Source organism: Lissotriton vulgaris, chromosome 5 (genome assembly GCF_964263255.1).
Source record: "Lissotriton vulgaris chromosome 5, aLisVul1.2, whole genome shotgun sequence".
Lineage (NCBI taxonomy): Eukaryota > Metazoa > Chordata > Amphibia > Caudata > Salamandridae > Lissotriton > Lissotriton vulgaris.
The window spans coordinates 899,500,996-899,515,160 of record NC_141693.1 but is presented as its reverse complement, the minus strand read 5'-3'; the positions used below and the strand labels follow the sequence as shown (position 1 = coordinate 899,515,160).

General features: G+C 51.9%; 1 protein-coding gene across 2 annotated transcripts in view; it reads right to left on the bottom strand.

Annotated features, from left to right (window-relative positions):
- Positions 1-14,165, bottom strand: part of IDE (insulin degrading enzyme) — a 996,582-nt gene that overhangs the window by 272,229 nt on the left and 710,188 nt on the right. For both annotated transcript variants that reach the window (XM_086922493.1, XM_086922494.1), the window contains exon 18: positions 9,279-9,390. In XM_086922493.1, the coding sequence (XP_086778619.1) occupies positions 9,279-9,390 (112 nt within the window). The remainder of the gene's footprint in view (positions 1-9,278; positions 9,391-14,165) is intronic.

Below are 14,165 nucleotides of genomic sequence, written 5' to 3'. Positions count from 1 at the left end.
GGTAACGCTGGTGGGCCGGCAGGACGGGGATGTAAAAATAAGAGTCCTGCAAGTCAAACGCTACCATCCAGTCTTGAGAGGCAAGGGCAGACAAGACCTGAGCAAGCATCAACATCCTTCCAGAGGAAGTGGTTGACGTTCCTGAGATCCAAGATAGGACGCAGGCCCTTGTCCTTCTTGGAAAGTAGTGGGAGTAACCACGACCTATTTCTGGGACAGGAACGTGCTTGATGGCTCAATTGGCCAAGAGAGCCGTAACTTCCGTTGGAGATAGCCCAGGTGATCCTCCGACATGCGGTGGTGCTGTGGTGGTATGGCTGAAGGGACAGCCTTGAAGGGGAGGGAGTAGCCCCTTTGGACTATCTGCAAAACCCACTTGTCCGACGTGATGGTGCACCTGTGGGGGAGGTGATGGCGGATCCTGCCGCCTACTCGCGTTTGATGGGCCTGAAATGTCGTACTAGGAAGGCTTAGAGGCTGCTGCAGAGGGGTGGTTGGTGGACCCTACCACCCGCTGGCACCCTGAACCATGACAGTGGTTCCCACGTCCCCAGCCACACGCAGGTTGGGGATCTTGCCTTGGCCTGTGGCTCTGGGCGGAACGTAGTGGGGAACCCCTTTCGTAGCCACGAACGGGGCAAAAAGCAGACTGCGCAGGGCAGCTGGAGTGGCCCAAGGACTTGGCTGTAGCCTGTGGGTCCTTGAAATGCTCTAGAGCTTTGTCCACATTGTCGCCAAAAAGGGGACGGCCATCAAAGGGCATGTCCATGAGTGTATTCTGGACATTCCCAGAAAAGCCAGTCGATCTCATCCAGGCGTAGCGTCGAAGGACTACTGACGTGGAAATCGTCCTGCCCAGAGTCTCGGCGGTATCCAGCCCACAACAGATCGTAAACTTCGCTGCATCCCTCCCGGCGGAAATACCCTGGGACAGCACTGTCTGGGCTTCCTGCGGCACTATGGCAGCACCTGCACCACCGTATACCACACAGAGTAAGAATAACGGCTTAATAGACATACAGTGTTTACCGACCACAGTCCCTGGCGGAAGAGAAAATCTTCTTCCCAAGATGATCCAGCTTCTTGGATTCCCTCTCCGGTGGGGCGGTAGGGAATGCACTCTTGGGAGGTAGAGGCTTGGACCACCAAGCTCTCAGGGGTGGGGTGTTGGGAGAGTAAAGTGGGGTCACCCAGAGCCGGGCTGTGGCGCAGGTCAATTATCATATCCACGGAAGCCCCCATGTTGGGCCTGGACCAGGTGCCCGGAAGGGCACCTGGTCCAGACTTCTTTAAAGGGCACCTGGTCCAGGGCTTCATTAAATGGCAGCAGGGGCTCAGAAGAACTCGCTTGCAGTTGAAGCACCTCTGTCAGGAGGTTAGTCCTGACCACCACTGTAGGGAGTTCTAGGTTGAGAGCCTCGATCGCCCTACGCAACACCACTGTGTATGACGCTCCCTCCTCCGTAGCCACAGTAGAAGACGACAACATGCCAAGGTGAGTTGCGGTGTCCAGACCACTGGCCTCCCCCAGTTCCTCTCCCCAGTCCTGTTCACTGCTCGCGACCTCGAACGGCACGGATCCGACTGCTGACGCTCGAGAAGCTTTCGGCACCGCTCCTGCAAAGCCTTTGGCACCATGGAGCGGCAGTTTGAGAACGACTTGGGGTCGTGGTCGCTCTCCAGACAAAATAGGCACACGCGGTGCGAATCCGTAACCGAAATCAGTCAAGAACAGGATCCGCAAGCCTTGAAGCTGGGCATCCCTAAGTGCACTAGGAGTCGTAGACTCAAAAGCCGTCGACATAAGTTGCTCAAAAAGTTCCATCAGAAAGTGACTGGAGGTACCGCTCTCTCCGCATCTGCGCTGGCTGGCGGGGAAAAAGAAAAAACTGACAGTGCGCGAGGGTGGCGTCTAAGTAGCTACAGCGACGTCATCCCGGCGACAACGCCAAAGAGGAATGCGGAGCCAACTGACACCACCTTCCGACGCGCAGAGGTACTGCAGACGAAAAAACTTCCCGGATCCAATCTGACACCTGGGAGTAATTCTAAGGTAAAAAATCTATAACTAACTGTTTCTTTCAGATTTAAAAACTACCCACAGCTTGCTCCTTTGCTGATCAACAAATTAAAAAGTGAATGGGAATGTAGGTCTGCTGTTCCTGGGATATGGCGACAATGTGTTGTTGACATTGTATTTGTTCGAGCTTATAATTGTCAAGGCTGCCTCCTATCTAAATACACCTATTTCAAGTAAAGGAAGTATGAACAGAGTGTATTATGATTGGTTCGATGACGAACGCAGTCGAGAAAGTGAGACTTGTTATCAGCTTTGAAAAAGAGCCACTGTAGTGTGAATGGAGAAAGGAAATTAAGAAAAATAATGTTAGGACCGAAAAGAAAAAAATCATAGTAAAACATAAAACAACTACAGTAGAGAATATTAGGGCAATGAGGCAAGCAGCACAGCAAAACAATTCAAAATAATTCTGGGAAATTCTGTCATGGGGTTATATTGGTCAGTGGAACTGCATAGAGGCCTTATTGGGGCTTCTACACAAGGATGTATATTACTCTATGACAATTTCACTAGAGAGAAGAGGTATTCAAGCAATTCTCAGGACCCAGAAATATCTTGCCAAGCTTTCTTTCACAGTCCCAGAAGTACAAGTGGCCATAGCTTGTCAGAAAGCGAATAAGGTTGTTGGATGTTCCGGTAGACTTGAACCAAGCTGACAGAACATTATGAGACCCAAACCAGTGTTGTCCCTAGGTCTTTGTGTAGTGCTATAATTGTTCTTCTACACAAAAAAAGGGTAGCAGTTCGATTCTTGGATATTATAGGTCTACCTCATTATTGGATGGTGCAGGGAAAATGTATGGTTGTTTTATATTGAATTGTATTCAAGATTGGCTGGAGGCAGACAATGTTCTCTGAAAACTACAAAAGCTGCCTTTAGGAGTGGTATTGAGCAAACACAAGGAGATGATGGACGGAGGGCTGAAACTTTTCAGACACTCACCCCCAGTCACAGATCTGGAATGAATCCATCATCGTTCTTTCGCTCGCTTCGTCACCCCAGTTCAGACACAGCTATATGCAAATCAGTCTTGACCCTGTGTGTCATGGGAAGAGTCCAGCCCGAACTGCCAAGCCATGTCTTCCGTAGACCAGAAAGAAACATCCTTGGACCAGTTTCGGGCTAACAGCCCGCCAGGGTAGATTGAATCCAGTGGCAAAGTGAGCAAGGGACCCACGTCTGGGCATACCCTGCCAACTTAGGGCTAACCAAGCAAACACAAGGAGATGATGGACAGAGCGCTGAAACTTTTCAGACACTCACCCCCAGTCACAGATCTGGGTTGAATCCATCATTGTTCTTTAGCTCACTTCGACACCACAGTTCAGACACAGCTATATGTAAATCAGTCTTGACCCTGTGCCTCCGGTCCCAGGATGCTTGTTTCCGGGCAAGAGAAGACATGGCTTGGCAGTTCGGGCTGGACTGTTCCCATGAGTGAGTGAGTGAGTGTCTGAAAAGTTTCAGCGCCCGTCCATTATCTCCTTGTGTTTGCTTTATGAGTGGTATTGGCAATGGCGGTTCCTCCGCTAAGGTGGAGGAGCGTCACCCCACTGCTATTTTGCAGTGAAACATAGGGAAAATAAAATGATAATAACTAGGCGGTATTATTATTTTATTTTCTCCCACTTACGCAGCTTTGCCTGAGGGTGGAAGGGCAAGGGAGGAGTGGTAGGCAGCACCCTCCTATGTGCCCGATGACTGCTTGGCCGGCCCTCTTGGGTGCCTAAAACGGTCTTGTGCACTTTGTATGTTCTCCATGCAGGCTGCATCCCTACGTGGATAACATGCCCAGGCCTCAAGGCATTATTGTGATTGGCTGACTGGGAATTTGGGTGTGCTTTCTGTGGCCCAGCGAAGGAGGACTGCGAAGGAGGACTACGAAGGAGAAAAGCGGCGAGGAAGCAGCAAATAGGTACATTTTTATTTTATTTTTAGGGATTCGCTTTGATTCTAGGTTGACATGGGTGAGAGAGAGAGAAAGCCACTATCATATTGAGACAAGCTGGTGCTACAGCACTAAGGTACAAAGCTAGGCTGGGAGGCCAACCAATACCAGATTACATGTGTATGATGCTGTTGCAGAAGCATTATATGGAACAGAGCTCTGGGCTTATATGAATGTAAAATTCCTAGAAATAGTGGAGAATAAGTATTCAAGTTCACTCCTTAGTTTAGGCAAGGTACTCCCCTAAATTCTCTTCAGCGCGACCATGGTATTAATTCAACAACTAAGTCGCATTGCGTCCCATTCTTTATTGGTCTTGGCTGCGTAGGAATCTGCATGTTGAGGTTTATTGCAAGGTTATGATTGAGGTTGCTGAGCTTCAAAGTACAACAGAAAGCTGTGGTTTCGGCATGTGCCATCCAGCCTAGGAGCAATGAGTATGAAGAACTTTGGGGTGACCCTACTAAAGAAAAGTCGTACTCTAACAAATCGTTGCAGGAGAAATACTTGCATATTACGTATAGGAAGCACTTTTATAAAGTAAAGCATGGGCCCATGATAGCTTTTTACCTTATATATAAGGATTATTTGGGATGCAAACACTACAATGACACATTTTATCCAAAAGCCTATGATACTTTTTATCTTAAATTCTGATTGGGTACATTACATACCTAAGAATATTTGTTTAAATATTTTCTAACAGCCTATCAGAATGACCTGTGTGATCACAATTCTGGGGGCACAGACAATATCTAGCATTTTATGATTTTTACTCGAAAACAATGTTCATTCACAAAATGTGGCTGGTACCCATTTTAAAGGATTACGTAGTAAAGCATTATACTGCTGCTTTGATGATGTGTTATAGGACCGACAGCACATTAATTTACAGGGCTGTTGCTTCTTACATCTGGGCTGCCTGAAGAGCTATACATTTGAGCTAAGTATTTGTGTGAAAAGTGTACTGTAAACAGTAATTGATCAATGTAACATTGAGTTCTTTTTATGACTGCAATGCTATTACAGTGGTATTAGCACTTACATGATTATTATGTATATGTTGTAATGTTGGTATGGCTTTTAGCTGAAAACAATACACCTGTGTGGGCTCAAAAACTTTAAATCACAGTCGTGAAAAAAATGCTCTTTTGTGGCAAAGCATGTAGGGGGGACCCATTATCCTTGGCAGATCCACTGGCCTCATTTATTGTTAACAGATGTTTTTTCTTCAAGTCAAGTTAAATTTGTATAGCGCACTACTCAACCAGAGGGTCTCAAGGCGCTTGAGGGAGGGGGGGGGAGCTTACTTATCAAATAACCAAGTTTTAAGTTGTTTTCTGAAGGAGAGGTGGTTCTGTGTGAGGCGGAGGTGGGTGGGGAGGGAATTCCAGGTCTTGGCTGCTAAGTAGGAGAAGGATCTTCCTCCCATGGTGGATCTCTGGATGCGTGGAATTGTGGCGAGGGCCTGATTGGACAAACGAAGTTGGCGGGTGGGGGTGTAGAAGGCCAGGCGCGTATTGAGGTATTCGGGTCCTAGGTCGTAGAGGGCTTTGTGAGCGTGGGTGAGGAGACGGAACGTGATTCTTTTGTAGACGGGGAGCCAGTGGAGGTCTTTCAGGTGCCCGGAGATGTGAGCTTGGCAGGGGATGTCTAGGATGAGTCTGGCTGAGGCGTTTTGGATGCGTTGGAGTTTTTTCTGTAGTTTGGCTGTGGTTCCGGCGTAAAGGGTGTTTCCGTAGTCTAGTCGGCTAGTGACCAGTGCGTGGGTGACCGTCTTTCTTGTTTCGGTGGGAATCCAGCGGATTTTGTTGAGCATACGTAGGATATTGAAGCAAGATGAACAGACGGCGTTGACTTGTCTGGTCATCGAGAGGGAGGAGTCCAGGATGAAGCCCAGGATACGTGCGTGGTCCGTTGGTTTCGCTGCGGATCCCAGGGCCGGTGGCCACCATGAGTCGTCCCAGGCGGAGGGGGATGATCCTAAGATGAGGACTACCGTTTTGTCCGAGTTTAGTTTTAAACGGCTGTTCTTCATCCACTCGGCTACTTCTTTCATTCCTTCGTGTAGGTTGGTTTTGGCGGTGTTTGGGTCTTTGGTGAGGGATAGGATCAGCTGGGTGTCGTCTGCGTAGGAGATAATGTTGAAGTTGTGTTGGCGCGCAACGGATGCGAGGGGACTCATGTATACGTTGAAGAGGGTGGGACTGAGTGAGGGATCCTTGGGGTACGCCGCAGATGACTTCGGTGGCCTCTGATCTAAAAGGGGGGAGGCGGACTCTCTGGGTTCTTCCGGCAAGGAACGAGATTATCCAGTCCAATGCTTTTCCTTGTATTCCGACGTTGCTGAGGCGTTGAATAAGGGTGTTAGACAGACTGTGTCGAAGGCAGCGGAGAGGTCAAGTAGGATGAGAGCGGCTGTTTCTCCGTTGTCCAGTAGAGTTCGAATGTCATCTGTTGCTGCGATGAGGGCGGTCTCAGTGCTGTGTTTGGCTCGGAAGCCGGACTGTGAGGGGTTGAGGGATTTGTTGGATTCGAGGAAGGCGGCGAGTTGATTGTTGACGGCTTTCTCAATGACTTTGGCCGGGAATGGGAGGAGCGAAATGGGGCAGTAGTTCTTAAGTTCAGTGGGGTCTGCTGTAGGTTTCTTCAAGAGGGCGCTGAGTTCGGCGTGTTTCCAGCTTTCCGGGAAGGTGGCGGAGTTGAGGGAGCAGTTGATGACGTCTCGGAGATGGGGTGCGATAATGGAGTTTGCTTTGTTGAAAATGTGGTGGGGACAAGGGTCGGTTGGCGATCCCGAGTGAATGGAGTTCATCAGGCGGATGGTGTCTTCAGTGGAGATTGGGTTCCAGGCGTGGAGGTTGTTGGAGGGGGTTTTTAGTTCGGAGGTAGGTGGGGTGGGCTGGTCTCCAAAGCTGTTGCGTATGTCAGCGATTTTGTTGTGGAAGAATGAGGCTAGAGAGTCACAGAGGTCTTGGGATAGAGTGATGTCATTGGTGCCGGCGATGGGGTTGGTAAACTCTTTGACGATGTTGAAAAGTTCCTTGCTGTTGTGGGCGTTGTTGTCGAGTCGATCCTTGAATGCTGATTTCTTGGTGGATCAGATCAGTTGGTGGTGTTTGCGGGTGGCGTTCTTGAAGGTGGTCAGGTTGTCATTGGTTGGGTTTTTTCGCCAGGCTTTCTCGAGTGTGCAGCAGATTTTCTTGGATTTCTTAAGGTCATCGTTAAACCAGGGGGCATTTTTGCTGCCATGCTTGACTTGATGGTTTTTCAGGGGTGCTAATTCGTTGGCACTGTGGGTAATCCATTGTGTGAGGTTGGTGGCTGCTTGGTTTGGGTCCGTTGATTTGGCAGGAGGGTTTTGGTGAAGTGATGTGAATAGCTGGTCGGTGGTAATTTTATTCCAGTTTCTCCGGAGAATTGGTTGTGGGTCGTAGTCTTTTTGTAGTTGAAGTGAACGCAGCTGTGGTCCGTCCAATGGAGAGCAGTGGTGTGACTGAAGGAGATGTGCTTGCTGGAGGTGAAGATTGGGTCGAGCGTGTGTCCGGCAAGGTGGGTAGGGGTGTCAACAAGTTGTTTGAGTTCGAGGTTGGCGAGGTTGTCCAACAGGGTGGTGGTGTTGCTGTCGTTCTTTTCCAGGTGGAAGTTGAGGTCTCCCAATAGGATGTAGTCCTCGGAGGGGAGGGCGTGAGAGCAGATGAAGTCAGTGATGTATTCACTGAATTGTGTGCGGGGTCCGGGTGGTCTATAGATAAGGGTGCCTCGGAGTGTGGTCTTGGGGTCGATGTGAATCTGGAAGTGAAGGTGTTCGGCGGTTGTGAGGTTGTCATCAGAACTGGTCGTGATGCGGATGGTGTTCTTATGGATGATGGCGATGCCTCCTCCTGTTTGGTTGATGCGGTCCTTTCGGATGATCTTGTAGTTTTCGAGGATGGCTATGGCGATGTCGGGCGCTGAAGAGGCTTTCATCCAGGTTTCTGTAAGAAAGGCGACGTCCGGCGATGTGGTGTCGAGTAGGTTCCAAAGTTCAATGGCGTGTCTGGACCGAGCGGGTATTGAGTAAGATGCACTTCAGGTGGTTATTGTCGGAGGTCTGTTTTGAGTGAGTGGATTTGGTGTGGGTCCTGATGCAGTCGAACTTGCAGGAGTGGCAGGTGAAAGGTCCATGGGTGAGTCCTGGAGCAGCTTGGTAGCAGTCGGGGAGATGGCCGGAGTTGAGTGCTGAGAGGGTGGCGGAGTCGTACGTAATGCGGGTGAAGAGGGGTTTGCGGGGGCCAGGGGGTATGGCCCTGGGCGCGGTCGAGGCGCGGACGGGCATAGACGGGCTTACCTTTGGCGCACCTTTGGCGCGCATGGGGCGCAACCGCTGCGTGTGAACGCTGTGCGCGTATGCATCTGTCATAAGTGGATAGTGGAGGGGGGTGGGGCGAGGGAGGAGCAGCTGGGAGGCAGGAGCGGGGTGGAGAGTCGGGATGGGAGGCACCACAACAAACAACAAAATGGCAGCACGCCAACAGCGAAACAGGACGAGATTGGGGCAGCACAGTCAGGCAACAATCATTAGAGCAGGCAAAGCGAGTGGCACAGCAAACAATAATGGCACAGTAAATCACATATCACGGTCTGACACTAAAGCGCTACGATGATTCAATACCCAGCAGTGCGAGCAAGTCTGGCAATAAGCGCTACTATGACTCAATATTCGGCAGTGCGAGCAAGTCTGGCAATGAGCGCTACTATGAGTAAACATTATTATAGCAGTGCGAGCAATGCGTGGCAATCAAAGCGCTACGATACCACGTGAGGATGAGCAGGGAGCAGCGAGGGGAGCGACCGCTTCTGAGAGGCTCAGGACGGTCTTAAAGTTGGCTTCACAATATGGTGGGTGCCACTGAATTAATGCTTTTTCCATACATTTAATTTTTAATAACATTTTGTGATCTGTCTGTAAACCGAACCTGGCCCTCACAAATATATTTGCTGTTTCCATCCTTGCTTTGCACTTTGACAATGCTGAAAGGCAATGTCAGAGCCCCTAAAACCAACAATATATAAAATATGCTTTCTGCAAAACTACTGTGCCTTTTTCATGCGAGTTGTGAGTTCGTCTGACCCCCACCATACCATGAACAGTGCAACAGTTAAAATAAGTAGGCAATTATTACCGGTGTAACAGGCCTATTATTATTAAGAGCATTTATTTATTTATTTATTTATTATTTCACAGACTATAAAATTATTTCACTTACGGTCAGGTAGCTGGACTTCTCTGTATCGGACAAGTTGGCTTGGAAGAAGAGGCTTTGTGTGAGCATGCTCAATAAGTGTATCTTCTACCATTTGCATAATTCCTTGTGCAGCCTGAAACAAAAGGGGAAGAATAAGAAAACATTTTTATGGAAATAAACATTTTACAGTGCACAAGTGTTTTGTAGCTAGAGGAACAAGTTACTTACCTTCGGTAACGATACATCTGTAAGAAACAGTAGTTAGTATTAGATTCCTTACCTTAGAATATCCCCAGGCGTCAGTCTGGATCCGGAAACTTTTGCGTAGCAGTACCCCTGCGCGTCGGTAGGCGTCGTCTGCAGGCGTCCCCTGCGGCTCCGCGTCCGTCGTTGGCGTCGTCGTGCGCCGTGATGACGTCGCTGGAGTATATAGACGCTGCCTCCGCGCGCTGACGTCAGTTCTTTGCACACAGCTTTTCCGCGCCAGAACACGCAGAGCCATGTGAGAACCAACACTGGTGCCATTTGAAACTAGGGCCCTGAAAGGGATGTCCTTAACCCTAGGTATCAGTTCACAGAACGGGGAGGATGGGTGGGGCGGTAAGGAATCTAATACTAACTACTGTTTCTTACAGATATATCGTTACCAAAGGTAAGTAACTTGTTCATCTGAAAGAAACAGGTTAGTATTAGATTCCTTACCTTAGAATAATACCCCAGCAATACCAACCCCGGTGGTGGGTCTGCGAACCAATACAATCCTACACCAGAAAGTCCTGGAGGACAGAACGGCCAAAGAAGCCATCCCTCCGGACTTGACTGTCCAGGCAGTAGTGCCTCGCAAAGGTGTGCAGCGAGGCCCACGTAGCCGCCTGGCAAATGTCCTGCAAGGGGACTCCCCGGCCCAGGGCAGTAGTAGGCGCCGTGGCCAGAGTGGAATGGGCCCTCAGCCCAACAGGAGGCTCCTTCCGAGCCAAAGAGTAGCACGCTTTGATGCACAGAACGACCCACCGAGAGATGGTCCGTTTATGTACCGCCCGTCCCTTCTTCGCACCCACGTAGCCAACAAACAGTTGGTCATCCACCCGGAACTGGCGTGTGCGATCCATATAAAATGAAAGAGCACGTTTTGGGTCCAGACGATGGAGCCGTTCTTCATCCTTTGAAGGATGCGGAGGCGGGAAGAAGGAAGGGAGGGTGATGGACTGCCCGATGTGGAAAGCAGAGACAACTTTGGGCAGGAAAGAAGGTTTAGTTCTCAGAACCACCTTGTCTGGATGAATGGACATGAAAGGAGGTTTGACAGAAAGAGCCTGGAGCTCACTCACCCTCCTGGCAGAGGTGATGGCAACCAGGAAGGCCGTCTTTAAAGTCAGGAGACGGAGAGGACAGGAATGAAGTGGCTCAAAGGGAGCACACATCAAGAAGGTTAGAACCAGGTTCAAGTCCCACTGAGGCATCACAAACGGAACAGGTGGATACAAGTGTGTGATGCCCTTCAAGAATCTTGTTACAATGGGGACTTGAACAAAGAAGGTTGATCAGGCAGCCTCAGAAAGGCCGAAAGGGCAGAAAGGTAGCCCTTGATAGTGCCCAGAGCAGAGCCCTGCTGGGCAAGAGAAAGAAGGAAGAGAAGAACCTCAGAAAGAGGGGCAGAGAGAGGATCCACAGCCTTTGCTGTGCACCATGCCACAAACTTGTTCCACCGACAGGCGTATACCGATTTCGTGGAGGAACGCCTGGCTGCCAGAATCACATCACAGACTTCAGGAGGCAAGCCAAATGGCCTCAACTGCCGCCGCTCAATCTCCACGCATGGAAGTGGAGGCTGGACAGGTTCGGGTGGAGGACCGTCCCCTGCTGCTGCGACAGAAGGTCCTCCTGAAGGGGCAGGCGGATCGGGGGACCGACTGACATGCTGAGTAGCTCAGGATACCAGTACCTTAGAGCCCAGTCCGGAGCCACAAGGATGACTTTGGCCCAGTCGCGCCTGATCTTCTTCAGCACTCTGGGCAGAAGTGGTATAGGCGGAAAGGTGTATAACAGACCGCAACTCCACTCGCGCCGAAAGGCGTCGCCGTGCGAGTGCCGTCTTGGATACTCCAACGCGCAGAACTGATGACATTGCGCGTTCTCTTCTGTGGCGAATAGATCTAACCAAGGCTCTCCCCACTGCCGAAAGAGGCCTTGCGCCACGTCCGAGTTCAGACGCCATTCGTGATCCATCGAGCACCGACGGCTGAGTTCGTCCGCCCTGGTGTTCAGAGAACCTGCCAGGTGTTGAACCGTCAGAGTCACGCCCTGACGTTCCAGCCATTGCCAGAGGCGCAGAGCCTCCTGGCAAAAGGTCCACGACCCCACCCCGCCCTGCTTGTTGCAGTACCACATGGCGGTGGTGTTGTCCGTGAACACCTGCACTACACTCCTGTTGACAAAGGGGAGGAATGCCTTCAGTGCTAAACGAATCGCCCGCAGCTCCAACAGGTTTATATGGAGCCGGGACTCCGCCGGAGATCAGATGCCTCTGATCTCTGCCTCTCCCAGGTGGCCTCCCCAGCCCTGGAGGGACGCGTCCGTCACAACAACGTGCTCGGGTTGGGGAAGGGAGAGGGATTTGCCTCTGACCCAATCGCGGTCCGTAAGCCACCACTGCAGTTGTCGTGCAGTGCCCTCCGAGATCAAGACATGGTCGGACAGATTGCCCTGATGCTGGGCCCACTGAAACTTCAGGTCCCACTGCAGAGCCCGCATACGCCACCGGGGAGATGCACCAGAAGGATGCAGGAAGCCATCAGTCCCAGCAGCCGCAGCGTCAACCTGACCGAAACCCGGGATAACGGCTGAAAGATGGGACTCAAAGCCTGTATATCCCGGACTCGCCGTTCCGGAGGATAGACCCGAAACTGCGCCGAGTCGAGAACCGCTCCGATGAAAAGGAGCTTCTGAGAGGGACACAGGTGTGATTTCGGCACATTGATGGAGAACCCCAGCTCGTGCAGGAGGTCTGCCGTCATCTGAAGGTGGTGGACGACAGTCTGGGGCGAGCCCGCCTTCAACAACCAGTCGTCTAGATAGGGGAAGACTGAAACCCCCAATCTGCGCAGATGAGCTGCGACCACCGCCATCACCTTGGTGAACACCCGTGGGGCGCTGGTAAGGCCGAAGGGGAGCACGATAAACTGAAAGTGCTCGTGGCCTACCGTGAACCGCAGGTAACGCCGGTGGGCCGGCAGGACGGGGATGTGAAAATACGCATCCTGCAAGTCCAACGCTACCATCCAGTCTTGCGGGTCTAGAGCAGCCAAGACCTGAGCTAAAGTCAACATCTTGAACTTCTCCTTCCGGAGGAAGCCGTTGACGTTCCTTAGATCCAAGATAGGACGTAGGCCCCCTTTGTCCTTCTTGGGTACCAGAAAGTAGTGGGAATAGCAACCACGTCCTACTTCTGGCCCAGGAACGCGCTCGATGGCCCCCTTGGCCAAGAGGGCCGTAACTTCCTCCCTCAGAAGTGCCAAGTGGTCCCCTGACACACGGTGGTTCTGCGGTGGCATGGCTGGAGGAGTTGTCTCGAAGGGGAGGGAGTAGCCCCTTCGGACGAGCTGCAGCACCCACCTGTCCGATGTTATTGTGCGCCAGTGGGAGAGGTGATGGCGAACCTTGCCTCCCACCGGTGTCACATGGGCCTGAAAGCACGGACTAGGAGGATTTAGTGGCAGATGCTGTGGGGGGAGGTGTGGCCTGACCTCGCCGCTGTCCCCGACCGCCACCACGGCGGTTTCCACGGCCGCCACCGCGTTGATAAGTGTGTTGCGGCGCGTGGCTGGCAGCACGTGTGGGACCGCCCCTTCCTTGGCCACGAAAGGAGCGAAACGAACCCGTTTGCTGGCGCTGGGTCGAGAGACCCAAGGACTTGGCCGTGACCCTGGAGTCCTTGAAGCGCTCCAGCGCGTGGTCCGCTTTGTCGCCAAACAGGCGACTGCCATCAAACGGCATGTCCATTAAGGCATTCTGGACATCAGCCGAGAAGTTGGCGGATCTCAGCAAGGCGTGGCGACGAATCGCCACCGTCGTGGACATCGCTCTGCCCAGCGAGTTGGTCGTATCAAGACCACACCTGATGGAGTATCTTGCTGCGTCTCGGCCTTCAATCATAGCCTTGCCGAGCTTAGCCCGTACCTCCGGCGGGCATTCAGGCAGCAGGTCCGCGACCGTATCCCACAGAGAGTGGGTGTAGCGGCCCAAGAGGCACGCGGTGTTGCAAGACCGCAGTCCCAGACTCAGGGACGAGAAGACCTTTTTGCCATACTTGTCGTACCTCTTTGATTCCCTGTCAGGCGGGGCCGACGGGAATGCGGTCTGGGAAGTGGAGGCCTGGATCACCAGACTATCAGGGGTGGCATGGGTGGACAGAAACTTGGGGTCGTCCGAGCACGGACGGTGGCGTCTGGCCACGTTCCTATCAACAGGCGAACCTGAAGCGGGCCTGGACCACGTGCCCAAAAGAACGTCAGTCAAGGCCTCGTTGAACGGCAGCAGTGGCTCCTGTGGGCATGACTGCGGTTTGAGGACCTCAGTGAGGATGTTAGTCCTCACGGCCGGGACGGGGAGCACAAGGTTTAAGGCCTTGGCAGCCCTCATCAACACCACTGAATAGGCAGCCCCCTCCTCCGTAGCCACGGTAGGAGGCGAGACAAAGCCAGGGTTAGGGGAGTCATTCAGACCACTGGCGTCACCCAAGTCACCCGTCCAGTCCATGTCGTACTGACACTCGCGTGTCAGAGGGTCCTCAGACCTCTCCCATCCCTCTCCGTATTCTGCATCCTCACCATATTCGGAATCAACAATGTAGACCGGCTCCTCGGAGTTCACAGGCCCCATCGGCGTCGAACCCGGCGTCGAACGACGCCG